At 39.8% G+C, this 23,220-nt stretch overlaps 1 protein-coding gene across 10 annotated transcripts in view; it reads right to left on the minus strand.

Moving 5' to 3' along the window:
* ITSN2 (intersectin 2) overlaps positions 1 to 23,220 on the minus strand; it is a 219,539-nt gene that overhangs the window by 107,761 nt on the left and 88,558 nt on the right. For 9 of the 10 annotated variants that reach the window (XR_010323559.1, XR_010323558.1, XM_064295093.1 and 6 more), the window contains 8 exons: positions 21,786 to 21,849; positions 20,800 to 20,937; positions 20,230 to 20,315; positions 19,240 to 19,502; positions 18,017 to 18,166; positions 16,751 to 16,891; positions 15,685 to 15,772; positions 3,141 to 3,280 (listed from right to left, as the gene is read on the minus strand). Coding sequence is in view for 8 of the 10 variants with exons in the window: in XM_064295093.1 (XP_064151163.1) it covers positions 3,141 to 3,280; positions 15,685 to 15,772; positions 16,751 to 16,891; positions 18,017 to 18,166; positions 19,240 to 19,502; positions 20,230 to 20,315; positions 20,800 to 20,937; positions 21,786 to 21,849 (1,070 nt within the window). In the remaining 2 variants the exon portion in view is untranslated. Of the gene's footprint in view, positions 1 to 2,017; positions 2,099 to 3,140; positions 3,281 to 15,684; positions 15,773 to 16,750; positions 16,892 to 18,016; positions 18,167 to 19,239; positions 19,503 to 20,229; positions 20,316 to 20,799; positions 20,938 to 21,785; positions 21,850 to 23,220 lie in introns of all 10 variants that reach the window. The other variant, XM_023550474.2, reaches the window with a different exon arrangement.

The raw sequence follows: 23,220 nt of genomic DNA on the forward strand, positions 1-23,220 counted from the left end.
GCATCAAATCTATTCTTGAGATGGTCTCTAAATTCAGGTGGGATATACTCAAGGTTGTATTTTGGCTCTCATGGACTTGCTCCAATTTTCTTCAGTTTCAGCTTGAACATGCACATGAGCAAATGATGGTCTGTTCCACAGGCTGCCCCTGGCCATTTTCTGACTGATGATATTGAGCTTTTCCATCAACTATTTCCACAGATGTAGTCGATCTGACTCCTGTGTACTCCACCTGGCAAGGTTCATGTGTAGAGTTGCCATTTATGTAGGTGAAAAAATGTATTTGCAATCATTGGTCTTGCAAAATTCTAGCATTTGATCTCTGGCATTGTTTCTATCACCAAGGCCATATTTTCCAACTACTGATCCTTCTTTTTTGTTTCCAACTTTTGCATTCCAATCAACAGTAATTACCAATGCATCCTGACTGCATGTTTGATCAATTTCAGATTGCAGAAGCTGATAAAAATCTTCAATTTCTTTATCTTTGGCCTTAGTGGCTACTGCATATATAATTAATATAAAAAAAACTCTTTCCACCTCTTCCTTCTTTGAGGTCTCTTTAAAGTGTTTTTTAAACTAAAAAAAAAGTTTTCCTTTGAACTCACGCTCTCTTCTCACTCTAAGAGTTGTTTATACTCACTCAGCCACTTCCTCAACTCACATTTATTCCTGATCCACTGTGATCAGCTTCTGCTCATCACTCAACTGAAATGGCACTTTTAGCAAGATCTCCAAAGGTCAAATTCAATGGACAGTTTTCAGTACTATGTTAATTAAGCTCTTGGTTATCATTTCACAATGATGAATACAGAAGGCCTCCTTTCCCTTCTGTAACAACAGTCTCCTAACCACTCTGGCAATGTATGTTTCATCCCCCTTTAGTTTCCTAAATTGCCTCTGATGAAAGTATCAATAAGCAGTGAGAGGTTGGAAGGCAGGAAGCAGAAGGAAGAAAGTAAAACAAGAGACAAGGATAATCTGCTGGCCTGTGGAGAATCAAATGCTAACTGAAAGAATCGGACTTAAGTGAGCTTATACAGTCCACAAATCATCAAATCTAATTTTACAGGTGAATAAATGTGAATTTCTGTACAATCTGTGGTAAGAGGTCTAAGATCAGATAACCTGGACATTCATGCCACTAACCATGAAAGCTGAAATTTGGCAATTCTGTTGCTACCATTCTTTCCAATTTGCCCTACCTTTGCTTTTTTTTTTTTTTTTGCTTAGGTGACAAACGAGCTCTCCTTATCATACTCCTGATTTCACTGTGGTGTGTGTATGCAACTGCCCTACTGTCATCAGGTTTAATACCAAATAGAAAGAATACTCAAAATTTACTAATGTCAGCTAGTGGTAAGTATAAAACATCTTTCTTTAAAAATATTAAAGTAAGAATTTAGTCCTTTAAGTACTCTGTGTATTATACATGGCAAAGTAAACTATTTATATATATGATTTATACATTTATCTAAAGTGCAAGTTTCTCTAAATGGAGACCCAGTCACTAGATCTAACTAAAGCCATTCCTGCATTATTTAATTCTTTAAGAATTTTCTTATAGCAGCATTAGGAAACAGCACTGTATATATTCAACAGAATTTTGCTCTAGATTTCAGGAAGTCTAAGTGTTGTTTTAAACAATGATTTTCAGTGAAATGGGGAAATGACTTACTGTCATGTCCTCTTAACTTTCCTCTGAATTGAATTAGTGATCATCCCATTGGTTAACCCAACACCCAGAGAGGCTGTTAGGGAACCAGTTAATATCTCCAAGTGTCTTAGGCCCACGAGGAAGGTTACTTTGGGCAACCTTACTAATTTCTGGCATTAGACTCAAACAGGCAGTTAGGCAGCAGAAGGATATTCAAGCAAGCAGAAAGAAAAAAGGTCTACATTGTATATGTTATTTCAAACAAAGATACTCAGATAAATGCAAAGAATAGTCTAGTTAAACAAAAAAGAAAGAAAATGGTAAAGTAAAAAAAAAAGGAGCTAGATATTAGAAAATAACCTTAAGTAAGAGGAAGAGGTTGTTGAGACAGCTTAGCAGAGACAAAAGGCACTGAAGAATAGAGTCATCCATATTCCCACACTGCAAGATAAGGCAGATAAAAAGCCAATTAAACTATGCACAGATTTTTAAAAAAATAATGTAGGAAAGATAACTTGGCTGGCTTTTCTGTCCATCAATGACAAATGATTTTTTTTCTTTAATTTTTTTTTTTTTGCACAGACTATATGCTTGTAAAATGTTATTAACATTATTCATCTCAAATTTATCTTCCTTCAATGAAGACACCATGGTCTCTTTTCTTTATCATGCTACTTATTCTATCATTGTCGTTGATATTAGTCTAAATAAATCAGCAATATAAAAGCCATATGAAAGACAGCTGCCTGAAAAGCTATGTAATAGTTTTTCACTGAATACTTTATACTCAGCAAAAGAATAACTGACACTATTCCCAAATTTGTATTACGTGCTACGGTTTTTAGCTTTTTTTTAATCTCCTTTCATAGGTATGGCTTAAATATACAACTAACAGTACACAGAGTAACAAATCTACAAGCACGTTTTATGTTTCAGACATCCGCTCTGCCATGGCAGGAAACAATACATCATGAACTTACTTTCCATGCAAAAATTTAGAGCGCTAATCATGCTTTGGTTTTCACTGATCATTGCGTTATTTCACAAAGCTTAATTAAATTGTAACAAAGAAACAACTATAAAAAGAATTTAGTATGTTAAAAGGAGCCTTTACCACCTCAACTCTTTTAGATTGTCCATATTTCCCAGTTCAGAATGTTGGCTAAGATCATGCTGGCAAAGCTCAGTTCTGTAATACTGACAAAGGCAATTCTTGAAATGTATAGATTCTAATAAAAGCAGCACACCATCATCAAAAACTGTAAACTCGAAAATGATATGTTTTGCTATATAATACGACATCTATAAGATCTACAGAGGACATTAAAAACAATCTTGCAATTCTGGTACAGTTGAAACTGTAAAATAATTTATGAAAATGTCCTACTTATAACAATAAAAGCTTTAAGTTATTCATGCTATTAAATCAAAATAAGGAAGATTAGGTAGCTAACTAAAAATGAATATAATCGGAGATAAATACCTTTAGTTGATTGTTAAATGAGTCCATTTCTGATAGTTTAGATGCAGTTTCTTTTTCAAGAGCATCTAATTGTTCTTTAAGTCTTTGGCATAATTCTTCCTTTTCTAATGATTTTTTATGAAGTAAACTGATCCCTGAATCTGAAATACGAACAGACAATTTACATTTGGGGGATGTTCCCATGTGATTACCAGTAACTGACATTTACTCCCTGGTCAAACAGGCAAAACTTGAGAAAGAAAAAGCTGTACATGCACACTATGGACTAGCGGAAGAGAAAAAAAACTCAAGTGTTCACTCCCCCTTCCCAGATGATATCCTAGGAAGAACTTCATAGGCAAACTGTTTTAAGCATTGGTTTTATACATAGAAGACCAGGGTCTGAAATGAAGATCCACTTTCGGCAAGGCACTTCACCAATCTGATCCTTAATGGGCATCACAACACCACCTCATTAATATGAGACGATGGATACAAAGCCATTAGTAGAGAGTCCAGCCCATAGTAAGTACCCAATACCAGCTATTGTAATAGCCCTGGTGATGCAGCAGTTAAATGCTCAACTGCTAACCAAAAGGCTGGCAATTCAAACCCACCAGCCACTCCACAGGAGAAAGATGTGACAGTCTGCTTCCAAAAAGATTACAGCACTGGAAACCCTACCTCACAGTTTTACTCTGTCCTATAGGGTCACTATGAGTTGAACTGACTCAACAACAACAGGTTTGGGTTTTTTATTGTTATAATAGCTTTTTATTTATTCACAGCACTCCCAAGTATAAGGAAATATTCACAGCAAAGTCTCAATAAATACTACTACCCGGATTGTTCAGCAATATTTAGTTTAGGAGGTTAAAAAACAGAGGGCAGAGGTAGGCCACAATGGCAGAATAGTCACATGCTTCATGTTGTCCCTCTTAAGACACAGGCCCCCAAAAAACGAGTGAATCAGATATATATGACAACCTAGGAACCCCAAGCATCAAAAACAAAGCTGAAGAATCATACTGACAGAGAGACAATTCAAAAACAGCAGCAAATGAGAATTACGGATCGCCAGAGTCTTGTCATGAGAACCTGCACAGCACGGACATGCTGAGGCAAGCAGCAGGACCCTCAGTCAGAGCCCACCCCACCTGGTACAGGTAAGCAGGACTGACTAAGCACGCACCTCCAGAGTCAACATGGAGTGATACCAGATGTGGGAAATTTAAGTCTACGAACCAAACCCCAGTGTCTCCTGCCAGAACGCCATCAGCCGAGGAGTACTCCCTCCCCCCTCACTCATCCTCCTCTCTGCTCTGTCATCAGTCCAGTGGCATTCAACACACCATGTCCCCTAAACTGGGAGCTCATGGCTCCAGTCTGGAGATGCCTGCCCCTTCACCCAGCCACTGGTACAGGGGATTCACAGGCTTGCAGCACCCTCCATGCCCTCTGATCACCCACATCACCACCCTGCTGGCCAAGGCAGCACAGCACATCCACATTGGGACAAGGTACGCAGTGTTCCCAGCTGGAGCCAACTTCACCTGCAGCAGCCAAGAAGGAGCTACAGACCTATAGCACTTGACACCGCTCCACCCCCTAAGCCAGTAGCTGTACGCCCGGTCCAAGGCGCCCACCCCTTTGCCCAGCCACTGGCACAGGGAGTCCATGGACTTGTAGCACCCTCCATAACCTTCACTCACCTGGACCAATGCCTTACTGGCCAAGCCAGCACAGCATGTGCACATTGGGACAAGGCATGCAGTGTTCCTGGGTGTAGCCCACTTCACCTGCAGCAGCCAAGAGGGAGCTACAGATCTGTGGCATTCGACACTGCCCATTCCCTAAGCCAGCAGTTCTCGGCCCAGTCTGTGGCATCTGCTCCTTTGACCAGCCACTGACACAGGGGGTCCATAGACTTGCAGCGCACTCCATCCCCCCAGATCACCTGCACCAGTGCCTTGCTGGTCAAGCTGGCACAGCACGGCCACATTGGCACAAAGTGGGCAGGGTTCCCCACCAAAGCCTAATTCACCTGCAGCAGCCAAGCGCGAGCTGCAGACCTGTGGCATTCACCACTGCCCCGCACCCTAAGAAGGCAGCTCAACCACCTAAGGGCTTGCAGTACTACCCACTCCATCTAGCTGTCCAAGATGGCAGCCTGAGGCCCAGTACTGCCCACCAATTCTTCCAGCCAACAGCACCAGGCACCCGAGGACTGGCTGTACAAACCCCCCATGATGCGCTCCAGTGGACAAGGACACACCCTCCAACCAGGCACCCACGGGTAGCTGACAGCCCTGTGTTGCCCCCCGCATTGTGCCCCACTGCAACCAGAGACTTGTGCCCACTCTGAACACACCCACGCAGCCCTGCCCACTCAGGACTATAGGTGAGAGTCTCCGCACCACACACCTGGTGACCGATGACCCAGGCACCTTTGACCCAACCATCTGGCAAGTGGAGGAGCACACACACAACACCCAACCCAATGACCAGGAGAACAACCCCTGCACCTATGGCCCAGTGACCAGCAAGACAGTGTATAACCTCACCAAAACACCATATCCTCAGCAGCTCGCAAGAACAGCAAACAGGAACCCATGCTCATATACCTAGCAGCTGCTCAGCCCACCAATGTGGCCAGATTAGCAACCAGATTAGCACACGTGCCCAGCCTACTCAGATATATCAAAACAAAACAAAAACTCAGGATGCAGTAAGCAAACAGACAATAAATAAATAAATATAAAAGTTTCTTGACACCTTGGAGACAACAGTCAATATCAAATCACGTAACATGGCTCCAGCAAAAGAGCAAAATAAAGAACCAGAAAACCTTCTGGAGGAAGATAGGGCAATGGAACTACCTGATAAAGAATTCAAAAGACTAATACATAAAGCTCTCCAAGAGATCAAGAAAGAGATCAGGGAAAACATAGAAAAAACCGAGGAAAACAGACAAAGCAATAGAAGAATTCAGGAAAACACCACCAAACAAACCAATAGAATAAAATAGGCTACTAGAAATCATACAAAAAGAGCAACTAGAAATCCAAAAGATTAACAATAATATTTCAGAATTAGACAATTCAATAGAAGGACACAGGAGCAGAAATGAGACAATGGAAGACAGAATTAGTGAGACTGAAGACAAATCTCTTGACACCAATTTGAAGAAAAATCAGAAAAAAGAATGAAAAAAGCCTAAGAATTAGTGGGACACTACTAAGAGGAAAAACTTATGTGTGATTGGAGCTCCAGATTGGGGGTTGGGGTGCAACAGTAGAAAACACAGAGAGAATTGTTGAAGATTTGCTGGCAGAAAACCTCCCTAATATGAAAGATGAGAACATAACCATCCAAACTCAATGGACCCCATAGATGAGAGACCCCAAAAGAATGTCACCAAGATATATCACAATCAAACTTGCCAAAACCAAAGACAAAGAAAGAATCCTGAGAGCAGCTATGGAAAAATGAAAAGGAGGACCAATAAGACTAAATTTTGATTACTCAGCAGTAACTATGCAGGCAAGAAGGCAATGAGAAGACATATATAAAACCTTGAAAGAAAAAAAAACTGCCAAGCAAGAATAATACATCCTGCAAAACTCTTCCTCAAATATGATGGTGAAATTAAGACATTTGCAGATAAACAGAAATTAGGGGCTTTGTAAAAACCAAACTTACAAGAAATATTAAAGGAAGTCCTTCAGTTAGAGAACCAACAACATGAGACAGCAACCACAGTGCAGGGCATGGGATAGCATCAGACAGGTACCAGCCTAGGTAAAGAACTCTCAATAATAAAACAAAGCTAAAAGACTTAACCCCAGGGAAACAGAGCTGTCAATCTGTAAACGATGACAATGTCAAAATAATAAAAGGAGAACTAAATGGTATAGGTCTAGAACTTTAAAATGGAGAGCAAGCAAGGCAATATCAATAAAAGACTGGTTCAAGCTTAGGAAGATAAGGATGAATTTCAAGGTAACCCAAAGAAAGTTAAAAATTAAAAAAAAAAAAATGGGCAAAGGATATGAACAGACACTTCGCCAAAGAAGATAAGCAGCTAACAGAGATATGAGGAAATGTTCATGTTCGTTAGCCATTACGGAAATGCAAATCAAAACACAATGTGATACCATCTCACCCCAACAATACTGGCACTAGTCAAAAAAATAGGAAATAATAAATGTTGGAGAGGTTGCAAGGAGATTGGAACTCTTATGCATTACTGGTGGGAATGTAAAATGGTACACTATAGAAAACAATATGGTGCCTCCTTAAAAAGCTACGAATGAAATACCATAGGATCCAACAATCCTACTCTTAGGAATATACTAGAAAAATAAGAGCTGTCCTATGAATAGACATATGCACATCTCTGTTCACTGCAGCACTATTTACAATAGCCTAAAGATAGAAACAACCTGATTGCCCATCAACAGATGAATGAATAAACCATGGTACATACACACAATGGAATAATATGCAATGATAAAGAACAACAATGAATCCATGAAACATCTCACAACACTGATGAATCTGGAGGGCATTATGCTGACTGAAATAAGCCCATCACAAAAAGACAAACACTGTATGAGACAACTATTACAAAAACTCAAGAAAAGCTTATACAGAAAAAAGCATTCTGTGATGGTTACAAAGGTGGGAACAGACAGGGAGGGAAAATCACCAACTATACAGTAGACAAGTGTCAACGTTGGTGAAAGGGAAGACAACACACAACACAGGGGGAGTCAACAAAACAACCAAGGTAAAGTAACAAGTTTACTAGACACATCCAAACACCTTGAAGGACTGAGTTGCTGGGGCTAGGGGCTGGGGATCATAGTCTTGGGGGTCATTTAGGTCAACTGAAAAAACACAGTTCATAAAAAAAATTCTACAACCTACTTTGGTGAGTAGCATCTGGGGGTCTTAAAAGCTTGTGAGATGATGGCGGAGTAGTCAGACACTTCCGGTGATCCCTCTTACAACAAAGACCCAAATAAACAAGTGAAGTGATTATACATATGACAAGGTAGGCGCCCTGAACATCAAAGGCAAAGTTAGGAAATCAGACTGAGTGATACACGGAGGGAGAGACGGTTCAGAAGCAAGGAGTTGCCTGACCTTACTCAGCGGGAACCGGCGCCCCTCAGGCACGATACCCTGCTGTAACCGTGGCAGGGCTGGCGGTAGTATTTGGGACATGGTTTCCTGAGGGAGAGATAGTGAGCTGCACAGTCTACTCATGCCTCTGGAGTCAGAGAAGAACAGCACTCTCAGCAAAAGCTAAGTACTTGCACCTAATTTATTGTGCCCCCAGCCCCCAAGCTGGCTTCAGTGGTTTTTGATTTCCCTGGGCCTGAGATAGGTCCTGCTGCACACACTAAACTGTTCTCTTGGCCTCAGAGAAGGAATAAATTAACAATCAGGGGAAAAGATAATCTGCCGGCTCCCCTAAACTGGGAACTCAGGGCAGAAGTGGCTCCTGTCCAAGCACAATGGTCCGTGGACTCTGAATACCTTTCACCCCTGTATGGAACTGTGTGGGCCCATTTCAGGAGCTTAGGCCCTTGTTGGCAGACTTCAACAGTGAAAGTGCCTGAGATCTGGCTTTAATTGTTTCAGCTGTGTGGTGAAGAGGCAGGTATTTTTTTTTTTATTGTGCTTTAAGTTAAAGTTTACAAATCAAGTCAGTCTCTCACACAAAAACTTATATACACCTTGCTACACACTCTCAATTACTCTCCCCCTAATGAGACAGCCCGCTCCCTCCCTCCACTCTCTTTTTTCCTGTCCATTTCTCCAGATTCCAACCCCCTCTACCCTCTCATTTCCCCTCCAGGCAGGAGATGCCAACATAGTCTCAAGTGTCCACCTGATCCAAGAAGCTCACTCCTCACCAGCATCCCGCTCCAACCCATTGTCCACTCCAATCCCTCTCTGAAGAGTTGGCTCTGGGCATGGTTCCTGTCCTGGGTCAATAGAAGGTCTAGGGGCCGTGACCACTGGGGTCCTTCTAGTCTCAGTCAGACCATTAAGTCTGATCTTATAAGAATTTGGTGTCTGCATCCCACTGCTCTTCTGCTCCCTCAGGGTTCTCTGTTGTGTCCCCTGGCAGGGCAGTCATCGGTTGTAGCCAGGCACCATCTAGCTCCTCTGGACTCTGGCCGATGTAGTCTCTGGTTTATGTGCCCCTTTCTGTCTCTTGGGCTCGTAATTACCTTGTGTCCTTGGTGTTCTTCATTCTCCTTTGATCCAGGTGGGCTGAGACCAATTGATGCATCTTAGATGGCCGCTTGCTAGCGTTTAAGACCCCAGATGGATAGGTGGGTTTTTGACATTTGACACTGCTTTGCCTATTAAACAGGGTCCCCACCTACCCACATCAGGGGCCTGAGGACTGGTCGCTCTACCCACATCACCTAGCCACCTGGGGCAGTGGTTTAAGGAAAAGTGGTGCCTTCCAGTCCTTACAACCAAAAGCACTGGGTGCCCATGTTCTAGCTACAGAATCCACCTACCTGTACACTCTAGGGAACAGGGACGTGGTTTCCTCACAGACACTCGGAGGATGGTTGTCAGCCCTGCCTCGCTCAGAGCATGACCCCCTGCTGCAGCCAGACACCTGTGCCTACACCAATCACCCCTGCCCCTCTAAGACTGTATGACAGCGCCTGTACCCCACATACCAGACACCTGAGCTAAATCCATACAAGAAAAGTGAATGGACTGCTAGGCTCATATACCTGGTAACAGCTCTAGCCGTTCGGCGACAGGATGTTAGAGCTTCAAAGGCACAAATAATCCAGCTTGCTTATTCAAGCAGCATATCTGAACATACCAAAAGAAAATAAAGCAAGAAGCTAGGATACGATAAGCAAACATAAGATAAATAAATACAGTAACTTATAGATTTTTTTATAGATGGCTTAGAGACAACAGTCAGTATCAAATCACATAAAGAAGCAGACCATGAACATTCTGCATCCCACCTTGGGGAGAGGCGTCTGGGGTGTTCAATGCTAGCAAGCAGCCATCTAAGATGCATCAATTGGTCTCAGCCCACCTGGATCAAAGGAGAATGAAGAACACCAAGGACACAAGGTAATTACGAGCCCAAGAGACAGAAAGGGGCGCATAAACCAGAGACTACATCATCTTGAGACCAGAAGAGCTAGATGGTGCCTGGCTACAATTGATGACTGCCCTGACAGGGAACACAACAGAGAACCCCTGAGGGAGCAGAAGAGCAGTGGGATGCAGACACCAAATTCTCATAAGACCAGACTTAATGGTCTGACTGAGACTAGAAGGACCCCAGTGGTCACGGCCCCTAGACCTTCTATTGACCCAGGACAGGAACCATGCCCAGAGCCAACTCTTCAGAGAGGGATTGGAGTGGACAATGGGTTGGAGTGGGATGCTGGTGAGGAGTGAGCTTCTTGGATCAGGTGGACACTTGAGACTATGTTGGCATCTCCTGCCTGGAGGGGAGATGAGAGGGTAGAGGGGGTTGGAAGCTGGCGAAATGGACAGGAAAAGAGAGAGTGGAGGGAGAGAGCGGACTGTCTTATTAGGGGGAGAGCAATTGGGAGTATGTAGCAAGGTGTATATAAGTTTTTGTGTGAGAGACTGACTTGTTTTGTAAACTTTAACTTAAAGCACAATAAAAATTAAAAAAAAAAAAAAAGAAGCAGACCATGACTGCTTCAAGAAGCTCTCAAAAAAAAAAAAAAAGAATCAAGGTATCTTCCGGACAAAGAGGTACTCCTGGAATTACCAGAGGTAGAATACAAAAGATTAATATATAGAACTCTTCAAGACAACAGGAACAAGATCAGGCAAAATGCGGAATAAGCCAAGGAATGCACAGAAAAAGCAGTTGAGGAAATTAAGATGGTTATTCAAGAGCATAATGTAAAATTGAATAGGCTGCAAGAATCCATAGAGAGACAGCCAATCAGAAATGGAGAAGATTAACGAGAAAATTTCAGAATTAGAAAACTCAACAGAAAGTCAAAGGAGCAGAATTGAGGAACTGCAAGGCAGAATTAGTGAGAATGAAGATAAAGCACTTGGCACCAATATATTTGAAGAAAAATCAGACAAAAGAATTTTAAAAAATGAAGAAACTTAAGAATCATGTGCAACTCTATCAAGAGAAATAACCTACAAGTGATTGGAGTACAGAACAGGGACGGATAACAGAAAATACAGAAAGAATTATTGAAGATTTATTGGCAGAAAACTTCCCTGATATCCTGAAAGATGAGAAGATATCTATCCAAGATGCTCATCAAACCCCACATAAGGTAGATGTTAAAAGAAAGTCACAAGATATATTATAATCAAACCTGCCAAAAGCAAAGATAAAGAATTTTAAGAGTGGCTAGGGATAAATGAAAATGACAAAGGAGAGCCAGTAAGAATAAGCTCAGACTACTCGGCAGAAACCACGCAGACAAGAAGACAATGGGATGGCATATATAAAACACTGAAGGAAAAAAACTGCCAGCCAAGAATCATATATCCAGCAAAACTGTCTCTCAAATATGAAGGCGAAATTAGGACATTTCCAGATAAACAGAAGTTTAGGGAATTTGCAAAAACCAAACCAAAGCTACAAGAAATACTAAAGAGAGTTCTCTGGTTAGACAATCTTATCAGATATCAACTCAAGACTAGAACACAGGACAGAGCAACCAGGTATCAACCCAGATAGGGAAATCACAAAAATAAATCAAGATTAAAAAACACTTAAAAGCTTGTGTGTGGCCATCTAAGATACATCTATTGGTCCCATCCCATCCAGAACAAAGGAGAATGAAGAAAGTCAAAGACACAAGGAAAGGATTAGCCCAAAAGATTAAGGGACCACATGAACCACAGCCTTCACCAGCCTGAGCCCAGAGGAACTAGACGGTGCCCAGTTAGCATCACTGACTGCTCTGAGTGGGATCACAATAGAGAGTCCCAGAGCAGGATAAAAATACAGAACAAAATTCAAATTCACAAAAAAAGATCACACTCAGTGGTCTGCAAGAGACTGGAGGAACCCTTGTGACTATGGCCCCTGGACACTCTGCTAGCTCAGAACTGAAACCACTCCTGAAGTCCACTTTTCAGACAAGGATTAGACAGGCCTGTAAGACATAACACATGTGAGGAATGTGCTTCTTAGTTCAATCAAATATATGAGAAATCATATGGGCAAATTCTGCCCAAAAGCAAGACGAGAAGCCAGGAAGGAGCAGGAAAACTGAACTAATGGGCATAGGGAACCTCAAGTGGAAAAGGTGATAGTGCTGTCACATTGTAGGAATTGCAACCAATGTCACAAAACAATACGTGCATAAATTTTTCAATGAGAAACTAACTTGAGCTGTAAATTTTCACCTAAAGCACAATAAAATTAGAAGGAAAAAAAAACCCTCAAAAAACCAAGGACTTTGTTTTATATTATATTTTCTTACATATTTAGTCAGGGATGGAGAAACTAAATGGAAATATATGATACAGATTACATGACACTAAATTAAAACAGCAGTATTACTACCTATTTAAATACATATCTTTAAACTTTATGATGTTTTTAAAAATACAAAATTTAAATATGGAAGCACATAGGGTTAAAGAAAAAAAAGTTCCCCTTCACTTCACCCCCAGTCTATTTACCTTTATGCATTTATATTTAGATATGTACATATTCAACTTTTATTTTTATGGGGTTTTTATGGGATCATATTTTCTATACAACTTTGTAACTTGTTTTAAATTTAGGAACACATCTTATCAATCAAGACATACAGACCTAGCTCATTCTTCAAAACTGCTCCATGGCAGTCTATATTGTAGCTATTTCACACTTTATGTCATCATTCCCTTTCTGACTGACATTTAGGTTGTTTCTAATTTTTTACCATTACATAAAAATGCTGCAATATTCCTGCATATCCATTTTAATGCACATATACAAGTACTATATGAGTATTGTATAAGGTCACTATGAGTCAGAATAGACTCAACTGGCAACAGGTTAGAAAGTGAAAGAATTGTTCTGTAAGAGGACATGCACACTATAAATTTTAACAGAAACTTATTGAAAGCCCATCCTTCTCCCATTGATGTTAAATGCCAAGGTTTTTTTTTCCTAAATTGCCACTTACAGAGGGCTGTTCCTAGACTTTCCATTTTCTTTTCATTGTTCTGTGTTTCTATTCCTAATTAATAATACATTGTTTTAGGCACTATAGCTTCACATGCTTTGATATCTGGTAGGGCTAGTCTCCTCCTTTCACCAATATGATTATTTTTTAGACATCTTGTCTAATCTTGCAGTTTTCTCCTCAGGAAGAACTTGTAAATTATCTTGCCAAGTTTCATTTAAATAAATCTGAATAAAACTGAACATATGGATGAATTAGGAGATAACTGACCTCTGTATAGTATTGAGCTAGTTCATTTAGGATTGTAACATGTCTCTACTTATTCAGGAATCTTTTACGTCTGTAAGTAAAGTTTTATAGGTGCATATTCCTTGTTTTTCATAACAATGAGAATGTTAATGTAAATGAGCTCCCTTTTCCATCATATTTCTAATTAACTATGTTTAATACATGGTAAAGTCACAGATTTTTATGTTAATTTTGTATCCAGGCAATTTGCTAAAATCTCCTATAATTCTAATAGTTTTCCAGTATTTCCACATATATTTAAACATTAAACATTGTGCTATGTACACTGTCAGGTAAAGAAGGACAAATAACGTATGGGCTGTATTCTCGAATAGTTCAGAGTCTAATTAAGTCAGGGAGACGGACAAAATTTTAACAGAAATAATTATTCATTTTTAGCATTCTCCAAAATGAACATACTAGTAATGGGTGTTTTAACCCTGAATTTAATTATGTATATAAGCACTCAGTTTTCCTCGGCTGCATAACGGGAATAACAACCACTACCTCACAGGGCTGTTGTAAAAATTAAAGGAAACAATGCGCGAAAACACCTAGCACAGTGCTTGGCACATGGCTGAGAATCTGAAATGTTAAGTGCTATGAAGAAGGGAATCTGAGATGCAGGGAGCTTTTCATATCCCAGACAAAAGCTTCCTATTTTGAACTGGACTATAGCAAAAGAATAAGAGCTGAAATGGGTAACATTCCACAAAGAAAGAGTAGTTCCATCAGGTCCCCCAACAACACATAGTCCACATTCCACTCACAATCTGAATAGTAACAACAGTGATGAGGATGATATGTTTTCTGCCACTGCACAGATCAGGAGGATTGGTTCATCCTGCCTGGAATTCCTACGGATGAAGCAGGTGCAAGGGAGACTAAGAAGAGACATGAACAGACTACATGGGTAGAAGGTGGTAAACATAGTAAGTTCACAAGGGTAAACTTTACTATTCTTGGTGTTTTTCTCATGAGAAGGGCACTTCATTAGCACAACATTCCCGGTTTCCTTCTACCCCTTCACTACTTGGTGAGCTACAGGAGAAGGACCTGGCATGCACAGCCTGGCACCTTCCTATCTCCTAAATTCTTGGGACTGAAATGCCCATTAGGAGCCTTCAGAACTCTGTTTTATTCACACACCCCAAGTTTTACAAGACAGTTCTAGTACTTGCAGATAAACCATACTCTCCAACACCAGCTTTATCAATAACGATGTGAAATTTTGGTTTCCCATATGTCCTGCTCCTTTGCCTTTATTTCTTAATTGGTTCAGAACTTCATCAAAGAAGGACACTATTACCTCCTAAACAGCCGACAGTGTAATAAAGAGCACTAGGATGGAAAGACCAGCAAATACTCAACAGGAGACATTTAGGATATTTTAAATAGCCAGTTCTAACAGGACATTTGCAGATTTACTTTTAACTTTTTGTTTGCTACATTGTTACTGGCATGCTATCCAATGTAGAGATTCTCTTTTTCCAGTTTTCTGGTTGGGACTTGAGTCAAGAAAAATGTTACATCCCCACAAATTACCTTGGAATGTTTTGCCCCAGTGGTGTTGGCCAGCAAAGTTGGTAAAATCCACTGTCTGAACTACCGAGTTAGATGATCTAAAGGGTCTGGAAAGGGGTCAGCACTCTCTCGGGCAGGCCAGTGCTGTACGCGCCCACCCTAGCATCCCACAGGCTTGGCCCCAACGGGAAGGGCTCTACCAGAACAGGCTCTCTACAATTAGTGCAGAGTTCTGCCAAAATGCACATGCAGTCTTGGGGTAGGGCCAAATTTAGATATTACTTAATGACAGTCTAACATTTTATTTGGCTGACATTTGAATTACATAAATAAAAATATTATCAAAATAGAAAGGTATACCAGAACTTATTACTTATGCCATTGTGCTAAAATATGGGCCTAAAAATGCTGTACCATCTGTGATAATATTTTCATATTTTTAACTTCTAGGCAAAAAATGACACTGATGACAGAATACCCATTTTTTAAAGTAACAGAATATGACTGACACAGTCACTCAGCAAAGAGTAAAAGAGGCAAAACAAACCTTAGAGACTTACCAGGCGTGTTATCAAGCTGCATGTTTTTAATTCTTTCATTTAATAACTGCTTCTCAGGTACCAAATACATAAGCTTATTTTGATATTCCTTATAAAAAGAAAAGGTAATACCTGATTAAATTCTGTAATGTTTACCAACATTCTTTGAAAACTTAAAAACATGACTTAATCACTCTTGAAACCTAGGAATGTTATATAACTGTAAAGGGCTTACAACTTATGCATAAACTAGAATGAAATTACATATGACTAAAAATACAAATATTTACACATAACTCCATTTATGAAAGACTGGCTGAAACTAAAAGATGCTGAAAAGAGCTTCTGTAATTGGGTCATGTCTTGACAAATGTGAGGTGGGACAGGCACGGAGGTGCCTCTGGCCACACCACCTGCACTGAATGGTACATATAGATAGGCCGTGACCCTCTGTAACAAATGAGAGTATCCCAAAGGGGAACTAAAATGCAGGGATAGCTACCAAAGCAGGTTTAAATCAGGTAAGAAATGTTATTTGGCTTTTGTCTATCCTGCTGTAACAAAGTGAAGACTGATAACTGCCAGTCCATACAGTAAGAAAATTTGGGAAGGAAACTCTAGAGATGCAGAATGCTTCCAGAGTCCCTATTCTGCAAGCAATAATACTAAACCAGATCCTATTTCACAAGTAAAGAGCAAAATTACCAGGTCCTTGAGTGATATATTCAACATTCACGCCACAATTCTTAAAAGAATAACTTTCAGTCAAAATTTCCTAAAATTATTAGCAATGATCATATTTTAATATATAAGGATATACACATTTTATTAAAGAGTTAAAAATCAAAGTGATAAACTTGGCTTTACGTATAAATACTAAGCAGAAATTACCCCAGGGGGCAGAGGTTTAAGGGGTCAATATGTTTCCTGGTAGTATATACAAAATTGTGTTTGTTTGCATCCTTCTAGGAAGGAAGTCCATCAGAGATTCAACAAGTTCACAACCCCGAAAGTGAAAAAGCACTCTACTAGGCAGGGCTGTTAATAACTGCACGCATTTAAGTACATTCAGCAGCAAAGGACTAACCTGAAGTTCTTGTTGAAGTTGCCTGATTTCCATAATTTCCAGGTCACACTGTTTATCCAGAACTTCAATTTCAGTCTTTTGTGTTTGCTTTCGGAGTCGGACATCTTGAAGTCGGCCTGAGATCTGCTGATGTTTGCTATTCTATCGTAAGATCATATACAGTAATATAAATGCCAACAGGAAATGTTTGGATCAGGAGAATAATATCTTTATTTAGCAACATTTTTAGAATGCACTGATCATTCATACTCAGTCTGAGGTAAATGTCTAAAATTAAGTAGAGTATATTTTAGTTATGTCTGTTAAACTCAATACAGTTATTGGCAGGAAATACAACCATTCTCAAAGCACAAGCGCCTGTATGTTAGGATGAGAAGACACAAACATAATACCCTGAATATTTTTCTGAATTCAGCATTTACAAGGCATATGAAGGCATTAATTTATAATATCACTGAGCTGTAAGGGTGTCCAGAGGTGCTATGCAAGCATTTTGCAAAACCCTACAATAGTTGTGAAGAACTCTTTGGGAAAAGACTTTGCTATGGCGTCAGGCCCGTGGTACTCTAGGATGGTAACACAATGGTATGTCCTATTCAGATCCTTTAAGTCTTTTCACTTCGTATTTCAAACAAAATCTTTTAATGACTTGGCCCTCTGGAATCTGTTATGTAAAAATTGGTAAGTCTAGTAGCTAATATTAGCTAAGTACCACAGACTTAAAGAACTGGAAGGAATTTAGGTTGGTAGTTTTAAATCACTTTTCTTTTTAGCAAAGAACACTTTTTTTCTCTCCTCAAACAAATCTTAGATAAAACCCCCAATAAAGTAGGTAAACATCAAGTTTCCCCGCTTTGAAACTGCAGGGGGGCCAGGGGGTTGGGAGAGAGTGCCGCCTGGGCTTCCCCTCTCCCGCCTTCTTGTTATCTTCCATCTTCCAGAGACCAGTTAGAAAATAAAATTACTGAGTGAGCGCAATCCTTTATTTTTCAGACAGCCAAATTTAAGCACGGATAAGAAAAATGTCTTGCCCAAGAGTACTCAGTGAATCAGCATCTGAACTGAAACTACAACTAAATTCTCAGCATTTTGAGCCCCTATCCTTTTTCAATTAACTATACTGGCCTGTCTGTTAAAAGCACATATGCAAGTATGAATACTGAATTAAATGCACCATTTATTTATGAGATATTTTAAAAACAATGACATTTTCAACAGGTAACTCTGACTTCTCTCAGATAAATTTCACTTAAACTTTAGCCGTACCAGTGCTTCCAACTCAAGATGAAGACTCTTCTTTTTGGAGTTTAACCTGACAATTTCTTCCTGTTCTCTAGTTCTTTGATTGAGAAGCTCCTGTCGACGAATTCTCTCCCATTCTAAACGACGTTGTCGTTCAAGTTCTTGTTTTGCTGCCTAAAAATAACGAATTAAATTTTAAATTAAAAAATTTTCATCATTCAAAAACTGATGGAATAAAAAAGATGAAGGCTAGACAGTTTTCAGCACTTAATGGACTTCAGTGCTAGAGGGTAACTGGGCACACCTAGTTATCAATGGAGACCCTGGGTGATACAAACGTTAACCACTTGGCTTGATTAACCTCGGTGGGAGGGTCAAGACCACCCACAGGTGCCTGGGAAGAAAGGCCTGGAGATCTACTTCAGAAAAGTCAGCCACTGAAAACCCTATGGAGCACAGCGCTACTCTGACACATGTGGGGTTGCCATGAGCAGGAACTGACTGAATAGCATCTGGCAGTACTGGTGTTCATCAATGGAACTAAGTTAAAGATGTCCACAAAAGTGGATTCATTCATCGAGACTTTTTTATTGTTTCACTGGATCATCCTCTCGTTGCAGCTACTTTTTTTTTTAATAAGCAAAAAGACGAAAGCACAAATATAAAAGGTTAATAAAAATAATTACATTTCTATTCTGGTATTAGGGAAGAAAAAAACTTCTATTTACATTATTTCAGTGCCACCATAACTTACTGTGCGCCACCCTGGTCCTCCTAGGGACCCCACACAACATTATTTATCCCAAAAACTTGTGCAAGACCTCCATCTTGATTCCTTTCTAGATCTCTGACTCCCCACTCTCATCTTTCTGCCTCTCCAATTCCTTGGCCTCTTATTCTGGGTCCTAGGCTTGCGTTCTTTATTTAATGATATGCTGGGACTGATCCCTCCTCTGGCTTACTAACGTTAATCCCTCACTCAATTCAAATTTGCCATCAGTCTGCCTCTGACTGAGATATCACCTGAAAAGATGCTTTCTCTACTAGTTACCCACCTGAAAACCTCTCATGAGCAAGGACCCTCTGCCCTCCACCAAAGAAGATTCGGATTTGTACAGGATAAATAAGAATGGAATAACGGAGAGGAAAAAGCACAACAAAAATTCAAAAACAGTCATTTTTAATCAAATGAAATATAGTTACTTACTAAGTGTAATGGTTTTCTTAGAAAATAATCTAAAAATCACCTCTCGTCTTTCTATTTCTTTTTTCCTTTCTTCCTCCCGCTGTCTCTCCAGTTCCCTCTGTTTCTCCAGGCGTTTTTCTAGTTCAAGCTGTTTCTTCCATTCTTGTTCTTGCAGTTCTCTCTGTTTCCGTTCCCACTCTTCCTTTTCTTTCTGGGCTTTGCGCTCTGCCTCCCTCTGCTGCTGCTCCATCAAGGCTTGGCGTCGCTTTTCCAGTTCCATGTTTCCTCGCTCATAGTTGGCTTTCCACTTGTCCTCAAATGTAACTGAGGAAGAGACATTGTACACATTCTCACACATTAAGAAGCAATAATCTGGTCTCAACGTCCTCACGCCTTGTGTTCACCTGAGTGCAATTACTCTGCAGACACCTCTCTTAAGGATAATCTTAACTCAAAGGTAAATAGGAAAATATTTACTTTCTAATATTCATTTTAAGAAAAGAAATATCTAAGTTTGAATCCATCCAAGAGAAATAATTTTACTGTTCTTTAAAAAGAAAAAAAAGAAAAAAAAAATTTTTTTTTCTTTTTACCAATAAAAATACTTCTACAACTTTTTTCTCAGCATTTTCTTCAACAACAAGAGCTATGTGGCTATACATTTGTTTTATTTAATGTATTTCATTAACTTTTTAATATTTTAAAACATCTGCATATGCACTTTTTCAAGCAATATTTAAATCTATGATTAAAGCGAAAGAGGCAATCACAAAGTTTGTTCTAATGTTGCGACCTAAAGTGAGAGAAACAGTTTAACTTGGATGGCTACACTCAAGCCAAAATACATTGTCTCTTCTTCCTTCATATTGTTCTTCATAATTCTGACTAACTTAATTTTATGGATGCCAATATCCATCTCATCCATCAAACAGTTTATCTGGCGTATCATAGAAAGTATTTTAAAATATGAGAATTTAAAAAGTTCATTTACATTTCAGGTAAAAGTTAAGAGAACTCACTATAAGTGTACAACTTAGACACTCAACGGTACCTGGTAATTTTTTCTGAGGTTCCTCTTCTTGTATTTTCTGATATGAAGGCAGAGTTCCATTAATGGAATCAAGTTGCTTTCCTCCTCTTGGAAAAAAAACAACAACCAAATTCAGCATCACACAGTCTGGGAATGTTTAGACTAGACCAGAGTCTGATGAAAGCAATGTGACATTTAGAGATATTTAAACACAGTATGGTCTGCAGTACAATGTACAGCAGATATGGGTTCTGAAGTCAGGCAGATCTGGATTCAAACAGGGTTCAGCTAATTCCTATTCTCGGCAAGTTTATCTGACTCTTATAATCAGCTTCCTTATCTATAAAATGATAAAAACACACCTACTTCTAACACATAGTCCTTTCCAGTGTAACTCATTAAATACTAAGATCGAATGGCAGTGTAAATATCTAACTCTAATCTTCCAGTGTAACTCATTAAATACTAAGATCGAATGGCAGTGTAAATATCTAACTCTAATCTAGAGCTAAGGCCTCAGGAAATGCCAAAGTTATAATCACGTCTGCCAAGTGATCAAAACCACACCTCTTCACCTCCAGAGACACTCACCTTAAGGATGGAGGCACAAGCTCAGGAGGTAAAGTGAGCGGAAGTGGCTGTCCAGCTTTGGCCATGTCAGTGAGGTGCATTGCCAGGATGAACTCTTCAGCTTTTAGCTGTCCATCACCATCAATGTCAGCCAGAGTCCTAGAGAAAATTAAAAAATCCAGAACTTAAAAGAGGAAGAAAGCCTAACTGGAGTAAAACATTGTCAGAAGAGTTCAATATTTTATTTTAAAAATAAAAACGATGACAAAACAGCTGGGCTAACGAATTTTAGTGACATGTAAATAGCCACAGAAAAGTGAGTTAATTTTTACCCTCAATGTTTCATCCCAAGGTAGAAAGAAAAAGCTTTTGAAATAGAAAGGGAAATATCGTAGAGTCAATTCCAACTCATAGTGGCCCCACAGGACAGAGCGGAACTGCCCCACAAGATTTCCAAGGCACTGGGTTTTTCTGCGTACCAGAGCGGACTGTCACATCTTTCTCCCACAGAGCGACTGGTGGGTTTGAACCACGAACCTTTCAGTTAGCAGCTGAGCGCTTACCCACTTGTGCCACCAGGGCTCCCTGATTCTCCATGGAAGGTATTATATAAAAATAAGTAACAGTTTCACTTGTAAAATAATTAAATGCCAAATTCTCAAGAACAACATTTTGCAAAATTATAATTGCTTTCAAGGTCACATTAACTTTCCAGTGGCTGCTTTTCTGGAGCATCTTTGAGTCACAAACTTTGATGGAAACTATATATTGGGAACCCTGGTGGCACAGTTAAGTGCTACGGCTGCTAACCAGAGGGCTGGCAGTTCGAATCCTCCAGGTGCTCCTTGGAAACCCTATGGGGCAGAATCGACTCGACGGCACTGGGTTTGGTTTTTGGTTTTTATATTGCCATAAGTCCAAATCAACTTTGGTGGCAATTACAACAACATGTCTTTCTTATAATAAATGACTTATAGTTAAAAATTATAATTAACCAACAAACTCACCAAATAGTAGCTAGCTGAGTTTGAGAAAGATTTGACTGAAGAAGGGCATTTCTAGCTTGAAAACCTGATGAGTGGGAAAACCATAAAAAAAAGAAAATCCATTAGCCTTCTTTAAAGTCATTCAAATCTAAATAGTTGTATCTACAAATTAACACTGCTGCTATCCCAGAAACTTTTTTTTAATAGTATTTTTTAGAGCAGTTTTAATTTTTCAGAAAAATCAAGCAGCAGTACAGTGAGTTCCTACACATCCCTACCCCCCAACCACACGCGCGCGCGCATACACACACACTCACACAGAGTTTCCCCTACTATTAACATCTTTTATTAGTGTGGTATACAATTGATGAACCAAAATTGATACATTATTTTAAACTAAAGCCCTTAATTTACAACAGGATTCACTGTTTGTGCTGTACAGTTCTATGGGTTCTGACAAATACATAATGTCATGTATCCACAATTACAGTATCATGCGGAAGAGTTTCACTGCCCTAAAAATCCCCTGTGCTCCACCTAGTCATCCCTCCCTCCCTCCGTCTCTCTGGAACCTGGACAACCACTGATCTTTTTACTGTCTCTATAGTTTTGCTATTTCAAGAACGTCATGTAACTGGAAAACATAGTGTGTAGCTTTTTCAAACTGACTTCTTTCACTGAGCAATATGCATTTATGGTCCCTCCAAGTCTTTTTGTGGCTTGGTAGTGCATTTCTTTTTATCGCTCAACAATATTTCATTGAATGGATGTGCCACAGTTTGTTTATCCATTTACCTACTAAAGGTCATCTGGCTTGCTTCCAAGTTTTGGCAATTAATGAATGGAGCTGCTATAAACTTCATTTGTAGGTTTTTGGGTACACGTAAGTTTTCAACTCATTTGGGTAAATACCTAGGAGCATGACTCGTGGATCAGAATTTGTAACATCCAAAAAATTTTGCGAGGTATACAGCATCCAATAGTAATCAGAACCAACACAGTCCCTGCCCCAAGGAGGTTAAGATCCAGATTTAGTAGAACCAAGTGCTCCCACATGTCCTGTCAACAAGATAACAGTGCACAACAAGTGACAGACATGAAGGATCATGCCACCAGGCACACAGTGTTAGAGGCTAAGCTCTCGGGCCTTCTTATACCCCCGGTGCAATCTGAAGCACAGCTTCCAGAACATCTTCAGGTTTTCTCTTAGCTCTCTGATAGTTCCTTTGATTCTACTTTTCCTCTCCTAAATGCTATTACTCCCACATCTTTCCTGGGCACTCTCTCCCTGTTCCTACCCCTTTCTATGGCCTTAAATGGTACCTAGAGGCTGACGATTCCCAGATGCATAGCCCCTGCCCAAAACTTCAGGTTTCTATATTCAACTCAAAAATCTACTTAAATGTCTCACAGGCATCTCAAACCAAACACATCTAACACTCTTCTCTCTCTTAAT

This window comes from Loxodonta africana, chromosome 12 (genome assembly GCF_030014295.1).
Source record: "Loxodonta africana isolate mLoxAfr1 chromosome 12, mLoxAfr1.hap2, whole genome shotgun sequence".
NCBI lineage: Eukaryota > Metazoa > Chordata > Mammalia > Proboscidea > Elephantidae > Loxodonta > Loxodonta africana.